Source organism: Heterocephalus glaber, unplaced genomic scaffold, assembly GCF_053883595.1.
Source record: "Heterocephalus glaber isolate CG9 unplaced genomic scaffold, H.glaber_assembly_v1.0 deba00001687, whole genome shotgun sequence".
Classification (NCBI taxonomy): domain Eukaryota; kingdom Metazoa; phylum Chordata; class Mammalia; order Rodentia; family Bathyergidae; genus Heterocephalus; species Heterocephalus glaber.
In genome coordinates this window covers 16,148,833-16,174,160 of record NW_028258412.1, presented here as the reverse complement: position 1 = coordinate 16,174,160, position 25,328 = coordinate 16,148,833, and the positions used below count along the sequence as shown (strand labels likewise).

The window sequence follows — 25,328 nt, the reverse complement described above, 5'->3', positions numbered from 1 at the left end:
AATATAACCAGAAATTTGACTTATGAGCATTTATTTTATTATAGCCAAGTATTTAAGAGGCCATTCATCTCCCTGTATGTATAACACAGCACCAGTGCCATTTTTAAACAGTAAAGAGACTGTGTTCTGAAAAGCTGTGTATGATTACATATGTAGCTAATTACCATATTAAAGTTTGGGCTTTTTGCTACATTTTATGTATTTGTGTACTTTTTTCCTCTCTCATTTGTTAGGTAATAATTTAAGCAGGCAGTCTAAAATGTGATATTACATGGTGCTACAACAGTTTTGAAATCTTGAAAGATAAAACTGGAAACATTTGCTTGTATTTTTTTCCACCTCAGAGTGTTTTGTTAATGAGACATTTTATACTGCCATAAACCCAGGGCAATAATATAGGTGTTGATTGATTTTTGGATGGTAAGAGGCCTCTCTAATTGCAGAGTTTGACATTTGTGTCACTTGTGCTGTTTTAGGTGAGCAAGATGTGGAAGGTGATTGCCGAAGATGAGGTGCTATGGTACAGGCTGTGCCAGCAGGAAGGGCACCTTCCGGAGAGCAGCATCTCGGATTATTCCTGCTGGAAGCTCATCTTCCAAGAGTGCCAAGCCAGGGAGCACATGTTAAGAACCAACTGGAAGGTAGGCAGTGGCCAGTAGCGTTACCTGTGGCAGTTACCTGTGGCCTGCACAGACATGGGGGCCAAGCCTTCCATTACTGTGGGGGCTGACTGCCAGAACCAAAGGGAGCAGGCTGTGCTGAGCAGCCCCTTCGGCTGGGTGACTTGGTACCCATTTTCTTCTCCCTTAGAAGATCTGTACCTGTTACATGTACAAGATTTGAGAGCCTCTCCTGCTGTCCAGGACAGGAAGGCTGAGCTTGAGCTGCCGGTCACTTACCCTTTGCTGGTTAGTCAAGTGCAGTGTAGCCCCCCTTTACTTTCATCACCTCCCCAGAGGGACCAAGAAGGTGGAAGAGAAGGCACCTGCACACCAGAGGCACTGCACATGCCATCGCAGTAGCTCTAAGAGGGAGGTTGTTGTGTGGCTCTGCATACAGTCTGCTCTTCCCTCATATAACCCATTGGCTTGCTGCCCTAGCATTTATCACTTTAAATCTCTACAGCAGTATTAGATGACAGCTAAGAATTTTCCCAGAAAGTGTTTCTGTAGGAGATAACTGTCAAGAAACATGTCACATAGAGCTGTATGAGGCACGACAAGGTGGCGATGTGTGGCAGTGCTTCTTTCCCACCTGGGCAGCTGGATAGTCACTTGTAGAAAAGAGAGAGAACTGTGCTCTTTCCTCGCCTATTAAGGTCAATCCTAATAGACTTTGAGATGAACAAGCTTTTGCTCATTATTGATGGTGACATATTGCCTGTGTGCATTTCTGTCCCTAGTCACCTCATAACCTGATTAGTGACCAATAATCTTGGTCAGGGCAACCTTGTGCAGTTCCAGCAACATCAGTGACAGCAGCGTTTCTCTAACTCAGGGTTGCTCGACCTGACATATAAGTGACAGGGGGCCAGCTCTTTGTTTTTATGGGGGACTGACTTGTGCATTGCAGAATGCCAAAGCCATGTACGTCCCTGGCCTCTGCCCACTAGACTACAGTTAGCAGTCTCCTCTCCTCGGTGGAGACAACTCAAAATGTCTTCAGATATTGCCAGATTGGATGTGGGGAGGATTGCCCCTGGCTGTCACCCACTGGTCCTAAGGAGCATTAGCATAGCTTTTCTTTCTTTCTTTTTCTTGCTTAGCTTTTCTTTTTTAGGATGTTAAAACACACTGCTAAGTAAGTCATGCTGGCCCCCTGGTGTCCGTTTGCATCCACAGCTCTGGACATAGGTGAGAGGTTTTATAAAGCTGCTCAGAAAAACAGGGGCCTGGGGTGGAGGAGAAAGCAGAGGGTCTGGTCTTAGTGAAAGGGGCCACGGGTTAAGGAAAGCTTGAGGATTGAGTTAACTCTGCCTTTCTTTCTAGAAAGGAGGGATACTATCCAATTTGTGAGCATGAGAGCTGCCGACATTCAGTATCCCCTGGCTCAAGTTTAAAGATGTCAGGCTCTGAAAGAGAGCAGCAGCCAAGTTTTTGGTGCCTCTTTGGTGGTAGAGAAAGCCAGGAAGGCAGGCAGTACATCTTCATTTGGACAGGAGGTGGCAGAAGCAAAGGTGGTTAAAGACTCACCTCGTAGCATGTGGCACCTAATAACATTCTACAAGGTATATGCAACTTACTGAATGTTTATTGTTTTTCTCTGTCACACACAAAACCATCTGTGTTCAGTAAATGGTCATCCATTGAGTGAACTGGTTAGAACTGCAGGCAGAATGTGAAGGATGCTTTTGGCATTTCAGACCCAATTCTTGATATTATTAACAATGGAGGCTGCATGGGTGAAATTTTAAATGGAGTCTTGTTACATGTAATAGTGGGATTCGTAGTGTAATTCTAGAAGGAAAGAACGCGTTATCAAAACGTGAAAGAGAGAATGAGGGCAAACTGCTTAACCTTTGCACACCTGCATTTTCTCATCTCTAGCGTGGGGTGAGAGTGACACTGCTTCTTGCTATGGCAGGGGTGACCATTGTGATACATCTAGCTGCCGCTCCTTCTACGGAAGCTGGCCTGTCTTCCGTGCTCAGGCAGAGTTGGCTCTGGAAACTCGTAAGCCTTTGCATGCAGATACAGTAGTTCATCCTGTCTGTGGTGAGCTTCAGGAGGGATTGGGCAGATGATTTAGATTAGTATCTCCTAGGACAGTGTGGAGAAACCCCAGAAAGGACTCCAGAATCCTCAGGTCCCTGCATATATGGGATGACTTATAAATGCATGGACTTGCCTGGTCCTGCAGTTCAGAGTGGACCTGGAAATGGCTTGATAAAGTGGATTTGGGCTGTTCCTCTTCCTGGTGTTTGTGTTTGCTTTTTTTTCCCTGGGATGGTAGAATCTCTCTGTAGCTAGAATATCAGTGTGAAGTTAGAGCCCCAAGGTGGAGAGGGAAGCCATAGGACAGAAATTAGTAAGTGCTGAAAACACACAGTTTTCATTTTAGGCTCTTCTTTTCTTTCAATAGCTTTGCCCTCTGAAGTGCTCTTGTATTGTATTTCTTTTTTTTTTTTGGTACCAGGGATCAAACTTGGGTCCTTGCGCTTGCAGGGCAGGCGGCACAACCACTGAGCTAAATCTCCAGACCTCTTCTATTGTAAATGTGTCTTCCCTCCCCTCCCCATAGCTCCACTAGCTGGATAGCTCCTCTTGGGTGTGTCCAGTTTTGTCCTTTAGCTTTAGCCTAGGCCCTTGTATTTTTTTATTTTATTTTATTTTATTTATTTATTTTTTGGTACCAGGGATTGAACTCGGGTCCTTGCGCTTGTGAAGCAGGCACTGGAACCAGTGAGCTAAATCCACTGAGCTAAGTTAGGATCATTCTGAAAATTATCTTGCCCAATTTCTGGAGTGGCTTAATACTAGCTGCTTAATAAGGGTTGATTTTAATGGAACGAATGTCGTATTTTTCCCCAATAATATAATACTAGTAGTTACCACTTACTCTGCATGGCACGTATGTGCACTATTTATAATCCTCATGCCAGACCAGCAAAACTGAAATTATGGATCACTTAACTACTTTTGAACACTGTACCTGTATTTATGATTGCTTTTGGCTTAACTATCTTAACTCTTCCCAACCTTCTACATGTGAATACTTTATGTCCCTTCAAATTCTCTTTATTGTATTTTTATTTTAAAAATAATTATTTGATATCTATTTTCTGAACCAACAATCAATGATCATGGTAAAATAATTCAAAAGTCACATAAGGGTACATAGTAGAAAATATTCTGTCCCTCTCTCCTTCCACTTACGTGGTTCTCCTCAACAGTAGCCCAACTTTAGGTTTTAGTGTTTTCCTGTGACTTTGTTTTGTTTTTATAAGAGAAAGGTTTCCCAGGCTGACCCCAAACGTAAGATATTCCTGCCCCAGTCTCCTGAGTAGCTGGGACTACAGGTATATGCCACTATAGCCAGCTTTGGACTTAGCCTGCCTCGGCTCGTCTTTGCTCTGCTCTTGTGGTACTGGGGATTGCACATTCTAGGAAAGTGCTCCACCACTGAGCTCTGTCCCCAGACCTTTTATTTTATTTTTTGAGTCAGAGTTTCACTAAGTTGCCCTAGACGGCCTTGAATTTGTGGATCATCCTGCCTCAGCTTTCCAGGTGTGTGTCATCAAGCCAGCTAGGGTTCTCCTTAAAGACCATTTCTGTGAAATCTCACCTTTCAGTCAGAAAAGTAATTTTTCCTTTCCTCCACACTGATCTTTATCTTTATAGTTTTTCATTTTATTCAGAGAGTTCTTGTAAGAGTTAACAGATACTAACTATATCATTACTATTTCTTTGCTGAACTAAGCTTTTAAATATACTTTATACAGGTTTTCAGATACTTGTGACTACCAGCAGGTGCTTACCAGCTTACCGTGGACGGTAGTTATTTATGTGCACATATTTCCTTTGTATTCGGTGATCACCTTGAGGACAGGGCCAGCGTCTCACACGTCTGTGCCTATAATTCATTGCCTTTTGTGTCTGTGGTGACTCTGATATACTTAATAGTTTAACATGTTCCTTGTCGCCTTTGTCATTTTGAATTCCCAGGTAGCTGGAATGCAGTACATGCCATAGAAAATCTCTGTGTAGTATAGATGACAGTGCAGTCTACCTTCCTGATATCCCAAGAAGAATATAAACTACATCCCCCTTTTCCTTACACAGAATCGCAAAGGTGCCGTGAGTGAGCTGGAACACATTCCTGAAGCAGTTTTATGTGATGTGCATTCTCACGATGGCGTGGTCATTGCTGGGTAAGCAAAACCATTTCACCTCATGCTCTTCGTCTCATGGTCTTTCCATTTTTCATGGACTGCACTCCCTTCCCTTGAGAGCTTGTTCCTTCCTCCAGGAGAGCCTGTGTAGGTAGAAAACCTCCACAATTCCCTATTCTAGGATTGGAGGGCTCTGCAGGGCAGTGAGTGGTGAGGAGCAAATGGTGTCGAGCAGATCTGTAATCCATTTGTCTCAATATGTCTTCCTAGCTTTTAAATCACTCCTGTGGCACATTATGTTAGATTTTCATTAAGGCAAACAGTTTGTATTTTATGAAGACATAAAAAAGTCAAGCAAGAATAATAAGTGTTGGCACAAACAGGTCCTGTTCTTCCTCTCGCATTCTGAAGCCTTTATTATGAGTAAGGGCTGTGGCCACATGTAACCTTCCTTCCCTATCGTATAATACATATTTGCTACTTAACTTTTCCGGAACTAGGCTTTGTATGTGTCTCCATGGCCAAGAAATTTAATTTTAGCTTCTGTAAATTCCTTTGGCTTCTGTTCCAAAAGCCACTTTCATGAATTCTTTGTGTTTTGCTATACAGAAGTATATTCATGTGTTTCTTTAATGTACAATAAGATCAGTTTTCTTTCTCAACTAGGAAAGTGTCTTGAGCTACTGTCTAAAATTGTAAACTCTTAAGTTATATACTTTTGCAGTCTCAAATTCTATGCCAAAAAGTAGAGACCAGAACCCTTAAACTTCAAAGTCTAGGCCAGCTGTGGAGTGAGTGCCTGCCTATAGGAGACCAAAACCAAAATCCAATCTTGGACTTTATCAGTTTGTAGTCACTGAGTCATTTTCTTAAAGAAAAGAAATTTAAGTGGTATTCCTTCAGGAGCACCATTTGAAGTGAAATTACAGCTTGTTTAAATATTTTTGTTTATTATGCCCATGAAGAATTATTTCTGTTTTAAGCGAAATATCCCCGGGGGAGGGTCACTTATTTAACTTCGGTTTTACTGGCTGCAATTTAGAGGTTAATGTCCTTCATGAGAGAGCTATAGAACTGTTACTTTTAGAAACATTAGTGGACAAGAAATCTGGAATTCTGTCCTTCCCAGTACATCAGGCTTCTGCCCTCATTGCTGAAGCATAGACCACAGAGCTGCTTTCCACCAACTGCATTTTAGAGTCAGGTAACTGCACAAAGGCTTTAGATCATTCAACCTTAGAAGGGTCTCTGCTTAAGGTGTAAGAAGGTGCTTGAGGATGAGGAGACTGCTGAGAATGACTGAAAGAGCTCTGAAAGAGATTAGAAATAAAGGAGAGACTTTCTTCCCGAATGCCAATTATGAGTCTCTTATCTGGACGGGGAGATCCTGAAAAGAAAGGCAGGCCCGTCCTATTCTGCAGCCAGGTGTCAGTCTGCTCTCCCTGCCTCCCGGGTCCCTGGGGGTCTGTTCAGCATTAAAGATTAGGCAGCACAAAGCCCAGCGATGGCAGAGTTTGTGGATCGATAAGATGAAACTTGAGCCATGGGTCAGAGAGGCTCCTCGCAGCCGCTCTTTCTAAGAGAACCTCATGTTTATGGCTTAGCATGAGATCCTTCAATCTTGCTTGTATGTGGAGCATCTTGTGTTTATCATTAAAATTTTATCTGGTGGTTACGATGCTTGTTTTCTGGGTCAGATCTTGAATCCCTTTTCATTTGAGACAGCGGTGTTTGTGGTTACCTCATTCCCAATCAATGCTGTATTCACCAGGCTCTCTACAGTTATGCATCTCCAAGGAGCTTCTTAAAGAGACAGTGCCACCTCACCTTCCCTTCTCTTGTACTTATTTTCCTTCTTCTGTTTTCTTTCTTTTATACAAGTGGAATCTGTTCAGAGCCTTAGTTTTATGTAGATATAAACTGTTTTGCATTTAAGCCTATTACATATATTTCTTATAATTGGTAGAGAACAGGCTGGCACAATCTCTTGTTTCTTCCCACCTGTTTAGTTCTCTATAAATACTCTTGGTTGGAGTTGAGTTGTATAGGCCTAGACTTCTTTTTCTTGTACTTAGATTCTTTGTCAGCCCTGTCTTTTTCTTTAATCTTCACACAAAACCAGAGGAATTTTGAAGTAGGTGTTCGTCCACTCCTGAACTCACTGGCTGGCACTGAAGCCCCTCTCATGTGGACATGACCCTTTCACCTGAGCTGGTTTTTCCGGCCATGTGGGGACAATATCCTTCAAGCTTTTGAGCTTTCTTGTTTTGTCCATTAGTCTTTGCTTCCATTACTGTCTTATGAATAATTTCCAGTTACCCTTTATGTTAGAATTCTTTGCAATCTGCTTCCAACCTGTCTTTTTCCTCATTACTCTTAAGTGCATCTTGAGTTTGTCTCACACTGTTTTTTTTAGCCATCTCTGATCACATCTTTTTTTTAATTGATAAAATTCACCTACCCTAAAACTCACACTTTTTTTTTGTACCAGAAATCGAACTCAGGACCTCATGCTTGCCAGACAGGCGCTGTGCCAGTGAGCTACATCCTTGGCCCAAAACTCACACTTTTAAAGTGTAAAATTCAGTGATTTCAGTAAATTCACAAGGTTATACAACTTATACCACTATCTAATTCCAGAACATTGTCATCACTGCCACCACCACCCCTGCCCCTGCCCCAAAAAAGAAACCCAGCTGCCATTCTGTAAGGCCCAGTGCAGGCCTGTCTCCTCCCAGAGGTTTCTGTGTTCCTGTCAGATCCTAATGGCCTATAACACTTGGAGAAGTGATTAGCTGTAGCATATAGAGCAGCTAATAGTGTGGCCTTATCTCCTCTAGACATTTTTATTTCATGTCATTATTTTATTTAGAAATAACTTAAGTTTACAGCCAGGGACTTTTTTCCAGTAATTTGTGAGCATCTTTTAAAACTGGGGGAGGCATGGAATATTCCATTAAAACTCTATATTGCTTTTATACTGTTTTGAGTGGAGTAAGCACTAACATTTAATACATAGACACCCCTTCTCCTACCACTTCCATATACCACTACTAGAGAAATGCATTTTCTCTTGTCTGTTCTCTTAATTTCTTAGTTGTTCAACTTAAAAATCATATAGTTTTCACCCTGGAAGGGACTATAGAGATGATCTAGTTCCAGAACACCTGCCTAGTGTGCGGTGGTGGAGGCTCAGTGCCAGGATGGGGCCACCCCCTGTGCTTCTGTGATGTCCACACACGGCCCTCAATTGCTGCCCTGAACCCTTGCCTGTACAGTGTCATTCTGGTTTTTCTCTTGTGACATGCATCCTTCTTTTCTTGTTAGAAAAGTGGTAGTAAAACCATGTTATTTTTGCAAAAATGTTAGAAAGTGGAGAAGAGAAAACCACCTAAATCCCACCTTGTAACATAGCTTACTTACCCTGTTACTATTTTTGCGTGTGTATATGATTTGGTTTTCAGTCTGTTTTTTATACAGATCTTTTTATATAATATAATCAGAATGTTCTTTACAGTTTTTTGGCCTTTTATTCTTACTAAACTGACACATTTTTTTAAAAAAAATTTGTTACTTTTCATTACTTTCTTTGGTTGTAAAATTCCATGAATAATTGTATGCAAATTTTCTCACTCATTTCTCTACTAGTAGATGTTCCAGTAATTTCCTATGTTTTATTATACAGTTACATATTAACAATGGGAAAATGTTCTGAGAAATGTGTCAGTGGTTGACATCATAGAATGAACGTCCACAAACTAAGACAGCTCTGACACTACTTGGCCACATAATATAGGACCACCATCACCTTTGTGGTCTGTTGTTGATTAGAATGTTGCTATGTGGCACATACCTGTGCAATGCTATGAATACTTTATGTAATATTTTATGTATTGCAAATTTTTGTTTTTAGTAATACACATATTTTTTGTTTAAAAAATTACAAGGCTGGGGATATAGCTCAGTGGCACTGTGCCTGCCTTGCAAGCGCAAGGTCCTGAGTTTGATCCCTGGTACTGCAAAAAAAATTATAAAATGCGTGCTATTGTAGAAACTTTGAATTTCATGTAAGTGTGTAGGATTAAAGAATTAGTTTTTCCATTGTCCTTGCATTTCTGATTATTTTTCTGGGCTAAAGTCCAATAAGTAAGGTTACTGGATGTAGAGGAATGAATCTATGATTTTTCAGATTAAGAATTTATTTTAAAATGCTTTCATAGCTTTTCAGCTTCTTTCCAATTTGACTGTTTGATTTGAAGTCCCCAAGCCTTCTCTCAAGCCTGCTTCTGAATATGCTTTCTCCCTCCCTGTTACTACCAGAAATAATAGGGTACCCTGAGTGGTCACTGGTGACCTTCTGGTCCATGAACTAGTAGCCTTTTGCTCTGGGCCTCTTGACTATGTTTGATGCTACTGACTGCACCCCTCTGGATGTGGTGGGGATCGTATGTTAAGCATCTTTGTGCCTCACAGCTTGACTTCAGGCCCAGCACCCAGGAACCACCGAGAAAGTGTGATGGGATAAAGACCCCTTGCTCTGTGAGCCTTTACTCTGAGCAGACTCCACCCTGCCCATGCTGCTTCTCTGGCCTTTCTTTTGCTTTTCTGTGATCTCCCTTGGGTGTGTGGGAGTGACATGCAGCATCCCAGAAAAATATTGAACCAGGAGAAGTTCCTTGTAACTGAGCAATTCACACATAACACTGACTTTGCTTTTCCAGCTTCTATTTCTCCTTGCTTTAACTTAGGAAAAATTTGTGTTCAGGAGTTTACCAATCTCCAAAGAATAAGCCACCTGACTTTCTCTGAAGGCTGTGTCTGTCTGCATTTTCAGTGTGATCTGTTGGCCCTTCCGAAATGCTCATGAGAGTGTGTTTTCCTTGTGGTTTTGAAAAAATGTTATCTAGAAAGTTGGTTGAAAATAAGAGATCAGGAAATGTGTCTTTTGTTTGCTCTCCCCTTCCCTTTTCTTTTGTTGTTGTTGGTAATGGCTCTTAGAATTTCAGAATGTTTTTTAGATTAGAGGCTGTAACTAGGGGTGTAGCCCAGTGGTAGGGCACTTGGCTAACATACACAAAGCCCTGTGTTTAATCTCCAGCACCACAAAAATAAATAAATAAAATTATGTTTAACATTGAGGAAAGATAATTGAAGAAAATGAGATTTATCACCATCCCTGTTGTTTTGTTGCACTTGGACTGTTCTTCTTAGTTACACTGTGGGAGTTAAGAGTTGCAAATAGATGACATCCTGAGTTTAGAAAGGTCAAGAGCGCAGAAAAAGGCCCCAGCATGGGGCCAGGTGGAGTTTGCCATAAGCAGTGAAGGAGAGCCACCTAGTGAAGAAGAGCCTCCCAGGTGAGACCTTGGAGGAGAATGTCAAGCCTGGGGTTGCTTGGACGCCTGTGCCAGCTCTGCTGCCATTAAAGCTATTAGCTCACCAAAAGCTTTTATCGGATGCCCAGGAGTATGGTAGTGTTTTGCAATAAACCCCCTCCACACTGTTACTAAAGCTTGTATGTCTGAAGCATTTCAGTTTGCATAGGGGAACATGCTTTTCTGTTCACATTAGAGGGCCACTTTCCCCTCTTTTGGTTTAAAAATAAATGTTAAGCACCCTCTATGTGTTGAGGTTTTCTTCCATACTCCTAGATGGTTTCCTTTCTGGTTTCCCACTGCTATGATCTGCCTTTTCAGCATACGGTTCCTGCCTTTCCTGGAAGAAATAGCAGCTGTGTATCCAGGTTTCTTCTCTGCCAAATGGGGTTGGAGGGAAAACTATCATTTAATGTTGCAAAATATTAGCTCTCTTCTCTCCCTAAAAATGTTCAGCTGTCCCATTTTGTCTCAATCGCTTTGAGGCAAGAGTGCCGAGTAGATGCAAAACAAAAAGCCCACCTCTCTCTTTGGCAACCAGGTGAACTCTGGCCGCTGCTTTGGCTGTGGAGTGTGATTCAAATTTGTTTTTCTCATTAGCTCTGTCTGCTCGCATGACCTGGACTCTAGAGTCAAGAGCATTTCCAGTCTCCAGTAGACACACAGCAAAATCTGGAGCTTCTGGTTTATAAACAAACTTTGGTTTCTTGAGTCTGCTTCAGTTTGCTTCATGGCACTTGGTCATTTATAATTTTATTATTGTTTTACAATTAAAAACAACTACTCAGATATCAGTTAAAACCCAGCTATCTAAGGTAACTTGAAATACTTTGCTTTTTGTCATTTTTTTGTCCATTTTCCCCAGTAATTAAAAATGTACCTCTATATTGACCATATACTCTGGCAAAATATAGAGGCTTTAATCTGAAGTAGTACTGAATATATCTGCCCTGAGTTTAAAATATTTTTTATTCAAGAACTGAAGTTCCCAATGATGGTATTCTTCATACTCAGCTAGTTTCATGTGAATGTGTAAAAACCAGGTAATGGCTATGGATTGCTCTGAGGCTCTTGAGATAACAGGTGCTTTGTAAATACAGATTGGAAAAGTCATGTTAGATAAATGTCACTTGTATTTATCCTTACCTCAGGACATGCTTTCTACTTTTCAGCAAACTTCTTTTCTTGACAGTTTTCCTTTCAACCTTGTTTTGTATAGATTTTATGCTGCTGTGTACTATGATGTTGGACTGTTTCCCATAAGGAATTCGATCATTACCCGTTAGGGACCTCTTTTTAAAGATACTTTTAAATTTATTTATTTATTTTCTGCTGTGAGATATACATACTCTTCTAGTAAATAATTCTGAGGTAAGGTATTGATAAGTAACTTGAGGGCATTACATTTATTATATTTTTAATGAAGGAGCTCCAGAATATCCTTAATAAACACTGGTGAACTCCTGACTGCATTTATCCATCTCTGCTTCTCCAAGGAATAATGGGAAGGGCCACAGCTACAATAACTCTGCATAATCATCATTGACTCTGACACTATTGATTGTGATTAACCAAGATGTATGGAAAGCAGTTTTAAGTGTGTAGTGCATGTATCTCATAAGGTCCATTAAGATGTTCATTATTTTTCAATTGATGCGTCTTAGGCTCCACTTGATGTTTGCTTAGAGCATTTCTACAGAATGGCTCTGCACTGTGGGACTGAGTTCATTTTGTTAATTGCATAATACAACACAGTCACGTTTCATAGAAAATAGTAAATACTCTTGCTTTTATTGACTTGTAATCTCTGGTATAGCTGAAGAAAGTATGGAACAAGTGACTAGTTCTTAAAACCTCTCTATGTTAAGGGTATGAACATTTCTTGGAATGTGGGCTCTGCGTGGTTAAAGGCCTCTGCCTAGTTGCTCAGCAGTCTTTAGACCAACCACTTCAGCTTCTAGGTTAAAGTCAGTATATCCTTCCTGCAGGTAGCACTCACCATGGATAGGTACTGTGCACACATGCCTTGCCCAAGAGTTTATAGGCCAACAAGGGGTATAGCTAATGGTGTTATAGAACAGCCTGGGAGTTGTCAGGGAGGAGAAGAACATAACATGCAGTCGGGAGGCATCTCATACAAGCGCAACATCAGGCCAGCTTCCTCCTGGAAAGTGACTTTTTGCTGAGTCTAGAAGGAGGTCCAGGGTTTGGCCAAGCAGAGACTGCCTCTCCTCTCTACCAAACCAACAGTGCAAATTAATAATCTGCTGTAGCAGTTGTTTTACTGATGAGCTGGGTGGAATGCACCTTCAGAATCCTTAACACAGGGCTCTAGGCAGCCAGTACCAATTTTTTGGATTTAATACAGAAAAGAAACCCTGTGGTGTTCCTGGCCTGAGTCTACTGTATGTATCTGATCAGAATAGAATGGGAACTCCATTTGGGGGTGCTGCACAAGTATTCCATGGAGTGTGAAGTTTTGTCATTCAGTCTGTGTGTCCTCTCATGCACCTGGGAGCAGGTGTGGTAGGCCAGGCTTGTGTCTGTCCAGCCACACACACCCCCACACCAGTTTAGGGAGCTTTTGTTGTTGGCTTCTCACCTTCTAGTTGAAATACAGTGGTAGAATTGATGGATTAGGGTCAAGGGCTATGTCCTATAAGCCTGAGTCACAATATCGAAAACAATAAATTCTTCATATTGCACTTAAATGGAGAAGATTCTTAAAAGCAGTATTTGTTTAAAGTCACTGTCACCTGAGGAGGCCCAGTGGCATATCGGCTAGACAGCAGATTGAGAAAAATGTGGGCCACATTTTGATCCCAACTCTGCTACTAAAGTGGTTCTTATGACCTTGGTAAGTCACTTAACCTTACTTCTCAGCATTCTTAAATCAGCCTCCCAGGTTTTATGAAGAGCCTTGGAGAAATTTGTTTTTAGCAAATAAGAGCTGACACCCAGAAGCAAAATGGAACCCCTGCTGGATATTTATACAAGAAAAAAGGTTAAAGGTTGTTTTTAGCTACATAGAATTTCTTCTGACCTCTTAGTCCAAATATAGTTTGCTTCCTGGAAACCTACTAGTTAACGAAAGCTGTTTAGTGGTTAATCATTTTAAATTGGCAATTGCTCTGGCATACTGAGCTTGGGAGAGGCTCTCTTACCATTCTTTCAAGGACAAATCAGCTGTGGTCTCTGACCTATTTCTTTAGAGGTAAACTCAACCTTGCCAAGCATGAAGAAGATTGGGAAAGCACACAGCTTTGGTGTGTCACAAGTCTGTGTCATGGCTGGGCACATCCTTACTCATCTGGAAAGCTTCTTTCTTCTCTGTTTTTTTTTAAGTGTTCCTTCCTCAGCTAACATATTAGTTGTAGTTGTACTTTGCACAGACACAAATTAGAGAGCCATCAACATTGGGGTCCAGAGGCTGACAATGCAGCTGTTATCCTGGTGTCCTAACTGGTTGAGTGTAATTGTCATTAAGCAGCGATAAAGTCTTCTGGAGCTCTGGAGAAGAATCAGCCCTTTTTCCGACTTCCATTCGGTATCTCGTCTTGCTTATCCCAGCCAGCGTTGTTAAGGGCTTTTAGGTCTCATTTAGGGTGTGATCTGGGTCCCTCTTCCCTGACCAGTGCTCTACAGTTGTGGAGATGTCTCCTTCTTCACCGTGAGTTCACAGGATGAAGCCTGACTCCTGTTGCCATTGTGTGAGGCTTGAGAGCCTGCTGCCGAGTCATCATTCACACTTGCTGAAATACAGAATTTGCTCTCTGTTCCCTTCAGTAGAGGAGACAGAGTTTGTTTTTTACCCTCCTGAGTCTTCCTTTTCCCCAGTAGTATACTGAGGATTAAACCCAGGGCCTTCACACTGAGCTGTGTCCCATCTTTTTTACAGCAAAACAGTTTTTGTAATTCTTAATGTTCTTTGGCCTTGAAGAATGGAGTGAAGTTAAATGGATATCTATAGAAATTTTCATGTTTACCAAAACAGTTGAGTTTATCTAAAGTGATAGATACATAGATAATTATTTTTTTAGTAGCTGTGAAACTCAGGACCTTGTATATGGTAGGCAAGCCTCCTACCACCGAGCTATCCCTAGAGCTGTATTTTAATCAATTTGGAAATAGATGCAGGAAGTCTAATGCATATCAGTGTGTGCATTTGGTGTGTTTAATCATTAGCTGCAGAAGACAGGCAGTGGAAACAAACAGACATGCTTTTCCAGCCAGTCAGGTTGTTGCCTGTGGAGACTCCTCTCCAGCCACTGTTTTGGTTTTTCATTTTTAGTACTGGCTGTGATGGAGTCTATTGCACTGTGATGAGACTTCACAGTCAGGTGGAGGAGACATGATGTGTACATCTGGAATTCGGAAACACGTGGCTGTTTCTTCAGATACAGTGTGTAGTAGAGTCAGTGCTTCATGGAGGAGAGGAGGGCCTGGGCTAGACTGTAAGGGCTGGTTGGATTGGACAGGTCAGTGGGCCTCAGTGAGCTGCACATGGAAACCGCTCATGACTGGTCTCATTTTCGTCAGATTTAGCTGGTCTGGGGTACACTTGGGTATTGGGTGACTCTACTGTGCTGCCAAAGTGGAGCCCCTGGGGTTGGATTACGAGGAGGGAAGACACTCTGGGCAGGTGGATGATGGAGCTGAGGCTCAGAGGCAGGAGCATTTGGAAGCTTGACTGGAGGCCAGCTCATGTGAGGAGAGACTAAACATGTGCTGAAGAGAAGGGCAGGAGCTGGTTTGTGAAGAATTTGCAGTAGGCCCTGTAATCAGAGCTTCATTCAATAACGTATGTAGAGAAGGGACTTCACAGAGGGCTTTTTAGTGTCAGGCACTCTTCCATTTTGACTCTTCTAGTCCTTAGATACACAGCCATATGCAAGACCTACCCTCTGACCCAAACTGCATGTATGTGAGTAGGGAGAGGAACAGTTTGGTAATCATCACATAATTGCTGGAAGAGAAATGTCCAAGCTGCTAGCAAGCTGGTGGCTCACATTTGATACATGGTCTAGCACAGAGGTGAGGAAGAAAGGCAGTGTTTCGGAAAGAATGACTCACAAACTCAGGTGTTTTGGAAGGCTGGGCAGGACATGTGCAGGGCTGATTCCAGGTGGGGGTGCTCAGAAGCAGGAAGACTCCTCTACTAGGTGAGAGTATTGAGGGAGTATTGAAGGACTGTAGGGATGAGGAAAACAAAGAGCTTGGCGATGGTGCATATTGGCAAAGGTGTTGAAGGGGCTCTTCTCTTTTTGTATCAGTAACCTGGGACTGACAATACCACTGACAAAAGTAAGGAATTTCATAGGAGCCAGGGATTTAGCTCGGTGGTTCCACCGCCTGCCTCACAAGCACAAGGACCTGGAGTTTGATCCCCGGTACCAAAACAAAAAAACAAAAACAAAAAGTAAGGAATTCAGGAACAGGCTGGCAGGGCAGTGAGCTGAAGCTTTTGGAGGAGCACATGCATTTATTTTAGTTGTGTGGATTTGCAGTGTGATTGGGACAACTTCCTTTAGGGAAGAAAAGGCTCATCAGTCACCTTTTAGATACTGCCATGTTCACAGCGAGTTCATAATTTGTATGCCTTGGTGCCAGGCAGCTCTGAACCACTGATGGTTCATGCATGACTGTCCCATGCCGCCCAATGGTGGTTCAAGGCAGTGGGAATGTGTTAATAGAGCACTGGTCTCTGGCATTTCTGTCCTCCTCTCCTCTTCCCCTTAAATGAGGAGTTATCAATAGCTTGTATCTCCCAGTCCACTTCTGTCCGGTTCAGAAGTTAAAGCATTTTTCCCTGTTTTATGGCTTTTGTTGTTGCTTGGCCTCAGAGCCCTTTGTGTTAAGGGAATATGGGGCTGGATCTTGAGCTACCAAAATTCTGACCTCTACACACCACTCCTTCCATTGTGGCTCCAATGGGGCAGCACAGAGAGCAGCAGGAAGACCACATGTGGAGCAATGCCTGGTTGGTTAAGAAATAGACCACATACCCTGGCTGTGTCCTTTCTTTCCTCACATTCTTTAGCTCTCTGACCTCCTAAATTCCCTCTTTTTCTTTCCTGCACTACCTTTCTCTGTATTTCTGAAAAAGACAGTGATGTTATTTTCAACTTTCTTTTCTGAGTAAGCTGGTTCCTTTCTTAGAATTTAACCTTACAAATCTAGTCACACAGTCTAGGAATTCAGACATTCACTGTCTTTGTAGCTAAGCAAGTCATTATTCCAGAGGACAGCCTGAGTCATTTTTGCCCTGTCGAGTTGGGCCTGATAGTTTTGATGTAGCAGGCTAGGGTATGTACTTTTGTGTGGGCTTCCTTTCTCACTAAAAAGGGCGATTCATATCACTTCTCTCTGAGCAGGGGAGCCAGGGCCATATCAACATCTGCCCCTGCCTGTGCATTACCAGGCTTAAGGAGACTTGGACTGTGAGCATTGTGTTTACTGGAGGATCAGGGTCAGACAGAGGGGCAGCAGTACACTGTGAGACAGCACATCTCTCCTGGTAACTCTGTAGACCATGTGTGCCCTCCAGACCCTGTCCTGCAGGTGGAAAGCTGAGCTCTTCCAAGCTTGGGAATCGGTGTGACAGGCTGACCTGCAGATGATATAGTCCATGAATTTAGTGGAGATTGTCATTTGTGGGGAATGCTACTACAGCTAACGAATGAAGCACTCCTGAATTCAGAGCATTTTTAGTCTCTTTAAGAAATCTCTCTTGAGATTGATCTCCTACAGCTGCATTATACATGTTTGATGTCAAAAATTTGAGTGATTACATAGTTTTCAGAGCTTATCTTGCTCACTTCTACAGTGAAACACTGAGGGAGCCATTGCTAGGACCTTGGGAAGACTGTGAACCTCCTCGGAATCACCTGCTGCTCTTTGTGGTGTGGGCTCATCTCCTGACCCCTCCCCCCAGGTTGCTTTACAAGAAGAAGTCAACCCTTTGTAGCAGACATTAGCTTAAATGCCTCAGTGGCCAGCAGCACCTGCCTCATCGTCTGGCCATCCTGTTGTCCTGGTGGCCTCTCTTGGCTTTGATGGAGAGTCATTTGTGGGAGTAGCAGTAATAGAGCAGAATGAGTTTTCCTGTTTTCCAAGTGGGTAGAACCAGAGAGTGCCATGGGTTTCAGCAAGAGCTTTTCACGAGAAGGCAGCACTGTCTGGCTGTTGAAGGCAAGATTTAATTGTTTCAGCAAATCAATTAGTCTTTAGGGACTTTAATCAGTGAGATCTGATGCATGGGTGAGGTATGAGAAAGCTTGTGCCTGTAAGACATTAGTTCTCAGGATCCCAGCAGCACCTCTCTCTATCTTCTGTGTGGTGTTTGTGTGTGAATGCTGTTGCTTATACACATTTCTGTTAGTAATCTCTGTGATGAGAGAACTTAAGGTAACAGATTGGTTTTAACAGCGTAAAAGGAAAGCAAGGAGATTTGGATGCTCAATTTCTTATTATAATTTTCTCATTTGAAATTGTCACCATTGTGCTTTGAGAATGTGAACCAGGTTCAAAGCCTTCTTTTATCCAGTTGACATGTTCCCCTTTTGGAATCACTCATCCAAATGATGCCACAGGGGTGGTTCTTCCCCAAGATCTCACTTCTCTATTGTTTTAGGGCCTTCCTCATTTTCTTTTCAGTCCCTTTTTGGAACCAAGTGTGCCCTTCTTTTCCAGATATACATCGGGGGATGTGCGGGTGTGGGACACCCGCACCTGGGACTATGTGGCCCCCTTCCTGGAATCCGAGTTTGAGGAGGATGAGCCTGGAATGCAGCCATACGTCTCCTTTGTGAGGATAAACAGCTCGCTGGCGGTAGCAGCTTATGAGGATGGTAAGTAACTGCGGCCCTCCTCCCTATTAAGGAAAAAAAAAGCTTTACAAAAATTAAGCAGCTGTGGCCGGCTCTCCCCTGTAATCCCCCCATACGTACACATGGGCGCACACACATGTTCACACACATACAGTCACTTCTGCCTTTATGTGAAGAAATTGGCCAATAACCCTCAGTGCATTAGTAGGCATTGGAACACGGTACCCATTAAAACTGGTGTTTAATTCCTACTGGAACTGTCAGGCTGAGTGTTAGTGCCAGACACGACAAGGCTGGCCAAACCATCTTAAGCAAATAACTTGTTTGGTGTAAAATATTAAATATACTTGGCCTAATTTTCCTTTAGCCTCTGCTCTGTTCAAAAGGAATAGTGATAATGGGATAGATGTAGATAATTTATGACTAGTACAGAAATAGAAAAAGAAAAGTCAATGCCTGGTACTTAGATACCGTACAAGATATGTTGTCTCTGTGGCACTAAGAGGATTCCTTCTGTGTGTGAGCAACAGTGGGTTTAGAGAACTAGAATAGTCTAAAGTTAGTTTCACAGAAATAACAAGACAGCTGACAGTTTCTGACAGCCAACAGAAATAATAATTTCAATGGCCACGCTTCCCTATATGCCTACTGCTCATGCTGCTAACTCCCATTGTGGTGGGAAGTTTGACTCTCCAGAAGCTTTGTTGAACAGTCGGACCACAGTGTATTTCAGAACATCAGTGTTCATGTCATGGCACAGGTGCCATGCTGCAGAGTCGGGTAACAGTTGGCTCAGCAGACAAATCTGAAGTAAAGTAGCTAATGGGAAATCTTATACCATTAAAAGTAAAAATTAGAACTGAAATCTTGAATGTTTTTACTTCATTACTTTAGCAACATGAACTCTATTCCCTTAGTTTGATGTTAGACACCATTTATACTTTCTGTCCTTCAGCCTATAGAATTAAGCCACTTCTGTGGTGTAGTTATTAATATTTCATATATGTTTTGATATCCTGGATAACTAGCATAAGAGCAACCTGATCATGAAGCTTGCTTTATTTCCCCAAAACACCTGTATAAAAGTTGTATTTTAAGTCAGAATCATACAGTTTTAGAATTATCCAATAGCTTCCTCCTGCCATACAGACACATGAATGCACACATACATTTTCTTCTGTCAGTGGGGAGACTGAGGTGCAAAGAAGCCAGCTGAATAATTTGTTTGAGGCTGGAGTCAGTAGTGAATCCAGAACTGAGTGGGTGTCTCAAGCGATGCTACAGCTGTAGTGCTGTTCTCGTAATACCAAACACAAGAGCCTCTTGTAGAAATTTGCACCCAATTTATTTGTACCCCACATTTGGTACTTGAGATTAAACCCAGGGCATAGTCCATGGCAAGCACTCACTCTACCACTGAGTTACACGTCCAGCTCTGGTTTTATGTTGTTGGTTAGAACTGTCTATTACACAGAAACATCAGTGACATCATAGATATGTGAAAAAATATTTTCTTTGGTAACTGTTTGGCAAATGATTGTCCAAATTCAAATACTTGGATTAAAAAATTTCATAGTTAAAATTCAAACAGCCAAAATGTAAAAGAAAACGTGTCAAGAAATTGAAGCGTTTGCTTCCTGTTCCCCCACCTAGAGGCCCTTTCACATTTTAGCCACGGCCTGGTCTGTTTTTATATGGTGCTTTCCTTTACCTTGCCTTTTTCACCTAATGACATATCTTACTGTTTTCTGTTCATACTTACTCTTTTCAGTGCCTGGACAGTATTGCATAATGTGGCTAGGCCATAGGTCCACTGCTGGTGTACACTTGACAGCTTATGTTTGTTATTGAAGCAGTGCTGCAAGCAGTACCCCAACTGAGCATCATGATAAACTGGTGCACGTGTATTCGTGGGGTAAATCACTAGTCACTGTGTGTGGAGGGTATGGACGTTTGTTTGGATAAACACTGCCAAACTGACCTTAAGAGAACTTTGCCAGTTCATAGCCTCACCAAAAGTATACAAGAGTAACCGTTTTCTCAGACATATCTGATAGGAAAAAATTGTATTTCCATGTTCTTTTGTTTACTTTTGTTAATTAGAAATATATATGAACATCTTTTCATTGTGCTTTGAGTTGCCTGTAATTTTTTTTGTGTAAATTGCTTGTTCCTTTCTCTATTTTTCTTTTTTGTTTGTTTTTTTGGTACTGGGGATTGAATTCAGGACCTTGTGCTTTCAAGGCAGGCATGGTGCCACTGAGCAAAATTCCTGGCCATCTCCATTTTTTTTTTTTTTTTTTTTAATGGTACTGGAGATTGAACTCTGGGGTCCTTTCGCTTGCGGGGCAGGCGGCGGAACCACTGAGCTATATCCTCGGCCCCTCTATTTTTCTTTTTGATGATTTTTTTTTTCTGAATGAAAGGAAAAGATTAGAGAAATAACCCTGGTCATAAGTATTTCGTGTGTTTTTTGTCATTTATTCTTCAGTGGGCTTTATGGTTTGTTTTTCTTGAAGGCAATTTTTTGTATATGTGATTTTAATTTTTAATAAATGAATTAATTTTATTTTTATTTTGTAATTTAATAATTTTGACTAATAATTTCAAAATGACGTATGCAATTATGCTTTGAGAAATCTTGCTTTCATCTACTTTTGCCAACTTTATTCTAAAGTAACCATATTTTTTACTTCCTTATATATCCTTCCAGTATTTTGACATTGCAATTCAGGTAAATATGAATATCTATTCTTATTTTCCCCCTACCTTTTTTTTTTTTGGTACCAGGGATTGAATTTGGGACCTTGCACTTACAAGGCAGGCAGCGGAACCACTAAGCTAAATCCCCAGCCCCACCTTTTTTTTTTTTTTTTTTAAGGTAGCATTACATTACTTTATTACTTTATTTATTTATTTATTTATTTATTTATTTATTTATTTATTGGTACCAGGGATCAAACTCGGGACCTTCCACTTGCGAGGCAGGTGGCGAAACTACTGAACTAGATCCCCAGCCCTACATTACTACTTTGTAAGCCATCTTGGCTTTTCTCGTGTGCTAACATATCTTGAAGATTGTCCATGTCTGCATAGGGAACATGCCCTACGCAGAGTTAATCATTTGCTATTAAAGACAGTGTTGGAGTGAGAAGCTTTGTACAGATGACATATCGTGTGGGTGCAGGAAGTGTAGTTTCCTATAGGGATTTCTGGGACAAAGGGTAAATGCAAATGGGATTATGCTTGTTTGTACTTTTAGTTCTGGATATTTATTAATTTCATAGGAAATGGTGTCTGATTGTAGTTTTAATTTACATTTCTCTTAGTGTGAGAATGATCAAATCTTTTTTCACATGTGTATTTGCTACTTGTAGTTATTTCTTTTTCTTCTGTTACTGTTATGACTTTTTTATATTTAAATCTTTTTTGTTTGTTTGTTTGTTTTGGCACCGGACCAAACTAGGGACCTTGCTATATTTAAATCTTGATTGATAAAGAGTTCATCCTGGATTAGTAGAAAATATGGACCCAAATATATCTCTTTTTCAGCATCACAATGGAAAGCTGATCTGAATCAGGCATGGTGACACACGCCTATAATCCTAGCTACTTCGGAGGCTGATGCAGGAGGATCACAAGTTCAAGGCCAGCCTGAACAACTTAGCAAGATGCTATCTCAAAGAAAAAAAAAAATTAAAAGGTCTGGGGACGTAGCCTAGTGGTAGAGTGTTTGCTAGCATGTATGACATCTTGGGTTCGATCCCTATTTCCACAAGTGATCAATTAATGGAGCCCATCGGTGGGAGGTGCTCCTTTGATAAGCTTGCAGATATAAACCTCTTTTGTGTTTGGGTCTGGTTTTGGACTCTTGTGTTCTGTTTCACTTGTCCTGTCTGTCACTGGTGTGCAGATCATCCAGTTTGTCAGTTTCATCCTTTCAGGTTTCACAGGACTCTGGGAAAACGCTTTCTTCACTGTGAGGTTAGGTAAACTCCACAGAGCTTCCAAGGGTGCAGTGTTTACTTTGAAATCTGTGATTCGTGTCAAGTTCATTTTGGTGTTAAGGGTCATTTCTCTTATGACAGCTCTCTCTTTTCTTGCTCCTCTGTCATGCTGAGCTTGTCTTTCTAGTCTGATCCTGGTTGTTACTATTTCTGTGATAAACAACGTCCTGTTTTTTCCCCAGACCTCAGGTGGCATTGTCTTTGGTTTCACTTCAGTTTAGCAGATTGACACTATGATATTTATACCAACGTATTCATGAATAGCTAATTCTGGGCAAAGACAGATTCAAATAATGAAACGCACATTTCTTTTTATTGCTCCTTTCCAGGAGCAGCAAACTGGCACGTCTTAGGCAAAAACATGGCAAAAGAGAAATTTACCTTGTGGGGTCTGCTATATAAATTTTGTGACTGTGCCCCACATAAAAGAAGAGTAAGATCATAACATGAGTTAATGAGCTCTAGCTCTGTGGTTGTGCCAGAGTGAAGCTCTGTAGCCATCAGTACCCCTTGGTGGTCTATACCACATTCTCCATAGAAGGAATCTTACCCAGAAGGGAGATGGACACTGCTTTAGGAGAAAGTCAGACATCCCTGTGTCCTTTTCCATCTCCTTGCCCTGTAGGAGCACTGTACATGCACCTGGGGTATTGAGATTTGGCAAGGTGATCCACAGTTGTGATTTTTTGAATTCCAACCCACTGGCCTCATATTTCTTCTGCCTTGTTTCCGATTGTCAGCACTGGCTGTCCTCCAGTTTGATTTTACCACTAATTGTGTTGCACGTTACCGTACTGAAATGAATCAAATCAAAATGCTTTTCCTGGAGCATTAGATAAAGCAGGCGAAGGTTCTGAGTAATGAGCAGATGCTGCTAATGCAGGGACAGCGGAGACCTTGCCAGGACTCCATCTGCTCCATGCTTGCCTGCCTTTGGCCTCGAGCCACGGCATTAGGGAATGGTAGTGTGCTGCAAACCCGCTCCCTGTTCAGTTTGTCTTGAAAACTCACTCTCTGGTGAGAAATGGGATTATATATTTCTTAGGTGCAAAGAAGTCCTCGTTTGTCAGCCTAAATGGGGAGAGGAGAGATGAGGCCCTGTGAGTATTAGCATGTGGAACCTCCATAGGCAGCCAACAGTCCTCTTTCTGTGGTGCCATTGAGCAGGGGAAGGTGGCTTATCCACTCCCACAGCACTTGCGGTGCGATTGTCTGCACATACACAGGCCCCATTGTCTGGGGCTGAGCCTGCCCTGGGCCCAAGTGACGGTTATCTCGAATTTACTAATGTATTAACAATCTATAGGAATGAGTCTCTCCAAGCTTCTTTTTAGCAGTAACCAGTAGGACCGTGTTTTGGTTACTCTGGACACTCGGCACTTCTAGAAGTTTATTTCTAATCAGCTCTTCAGTGGTTTTGCCTGTATCTTTTGATTGTTGATGACAACTGAATGCAGTATACAGTTTTCCCTCCTCTTTGACCTATGTTGAAGTTTTGCTCAAAGCTTGCTTGGGAGATATCTAGGGCCATTAACCATGGATTTTGGAGAATTTTGCTTCAAGGCCTTTTCTGGTCATTTTTCTTGAAGTTTCAGTAATCAGTTCTTGCCTGATATCTTGCCTGTCTGTAGGTCCAGGAGTATTCTTATTCAAATAAAGGGCAAACAATACAAAATGAGACAACTTTATGGGATGCCCCCATACCAGGAATGGTCCTTTGATGAAATAGGGTGTATTTATATATTTAAACAAATTTCTTAACAGGAATGCTCACATTTTAAAGATATTCAGAGAAGAATTTAAAAAATAAGCTCAGAATTCTGAGCTGGGAGGTTTGGGTGTATTTCTTAGGAATGGAATGTTAAAGTGACTCCCCAAGAGTGCTCTGGGGTGTTAGATTTTGTCTCATAGACAAGCTATGGAGGCTGCATGATGTGTTGCGCTATGGTGCTGGATAAACCTGTACTTTTTTTTTCCCCCAGTACCGGGGATCAAACTCAGGATCTTGTGCTTGGCAGGCAGGCATGGCACCACTGAGCTACATCCCTGGCCCTAAACCTGTACTTTTAAAGGTTTTTCTGTTCTTCAGTGAGAAGAGCTTAAGATTATACAGTACTTACTTAAGTATGTTTTAGACTAAATATGCATTATAACTGAATAATGAGACAGTATTACTCCAGTGGTTGACCATCCTGAGGGGGTTATGACATCTCTAGGAAAAAATTAAAAACCTATGTATTTATGTCTGTGGTAATCTAAAAAAAAAAAAAAAAAATCGAGATTTTTTTGGACCCCTCAACCAAACCAAGCTATGAGATCTCAGTGTGTGGATTTGCATATTGTGTATTGGGCTCTCAGGCTGACCGATCACCTGCATGCCTGTGTTGACCTTGTTTTTCATGCTGAAGGATCCACAGATGAATTCCTAGGGATCCATGCAAGCTCTGAGTTTTAAGAAAGACTGTCTGTTAGGCACAGAAGAGCAGATATTTTTTGGAGATAGTTTAGACTAGAGAAATAAAATTTTCATGTTCTTAAATGTACCTAATGACAATTGAGCATGAATTTGATTTTTTTCAAGGAAGATAAATCATATTTTAAGTGCAAGAAATTGATTTCCCTCTCAATACTTAGAATTTGGTTGTAGCATTTATTCCATTCTAAACCCTTGGGTTTTATCAAAACAGAAATAAGTATATTTGTGGAATGAACATATTTTTGTTGTAAAAGCAAAATGTATCTGCTTGCCTGCCTTTTCAGTCAGATTGCCGCTAGGCAGGCCCCAGTGGAGTGGGGAGGGAGCCCCCAACAGGCCAGGTATAGCACCAGGAGGAAGTCTGAGTGAAGCAGCAGCCTGGTGGTTTGGGAAGCTGGCTCCATAGAAATTGAACTAGTAAGTAAACTGTAGACACAGGGTGCCAGCTTTCTCACTACTGGAGAAGGAAGGTGAATGTGTGGAAGGAGAATAGCCAGAATGAACCCTGTGGGACTAGCTTAGGACTGGAGATACCAGTGTGGAATTCATATGGTTTTCAGTGTAGGGAAGTAAATAAAGTGTGTGTGTGTGTGTGTGTGTGTGTGTGTGTGTCTGTGTGTGTATTCATTCATGTATGTCCTAGCTTTGTTTCTTGAGAAGGTGCAGGAATAGCCCAGTAGCAATGAGCACAGCTAGTGCCCAGCTCTTAAAAGTATTACTGTTTGCTAAAAGCTCCTTGGAGAAATGGCCAGGGCAGGGAAAGAACAAAATAAGCCTAGAACATCTGTACCAGGAAGTAAGGAAGTGTTC

At 41.7% G+C, this 25,328-nt stretch overlaps 1 protein-coding gene across 3 annotated transcripts in view; it reads left to right on the top strand.

Annotated features, from left to right (window-relative positions):
- Nucleotides 1-25,328, top strand: part of Fbxw8 (F-box and WD repeat domain containing 8) — a 117,802-nt gene that overhangs the window by 32,214 nt on the left and 60,260 nt on the right. For all 3 annotated transcript variants that reach the window (XM_021257386.2, XM_004843712.4, XM_021257388.2), the window contains exons 3-5: nt 477-641; nt 4,782-4,870; nt 17,899-18,056. In XM_021257386.2, the coding sequence (XP_021113045.1) occupies nt 477-641; nt 4,782-4,870; nt 17,899-18,056 (412 nt within the window). The remainder of the gene's footprint in view (nt 1-476; nt 642-4,781; nt 4,871-17,898; nt 18,057-25,328) is intronic.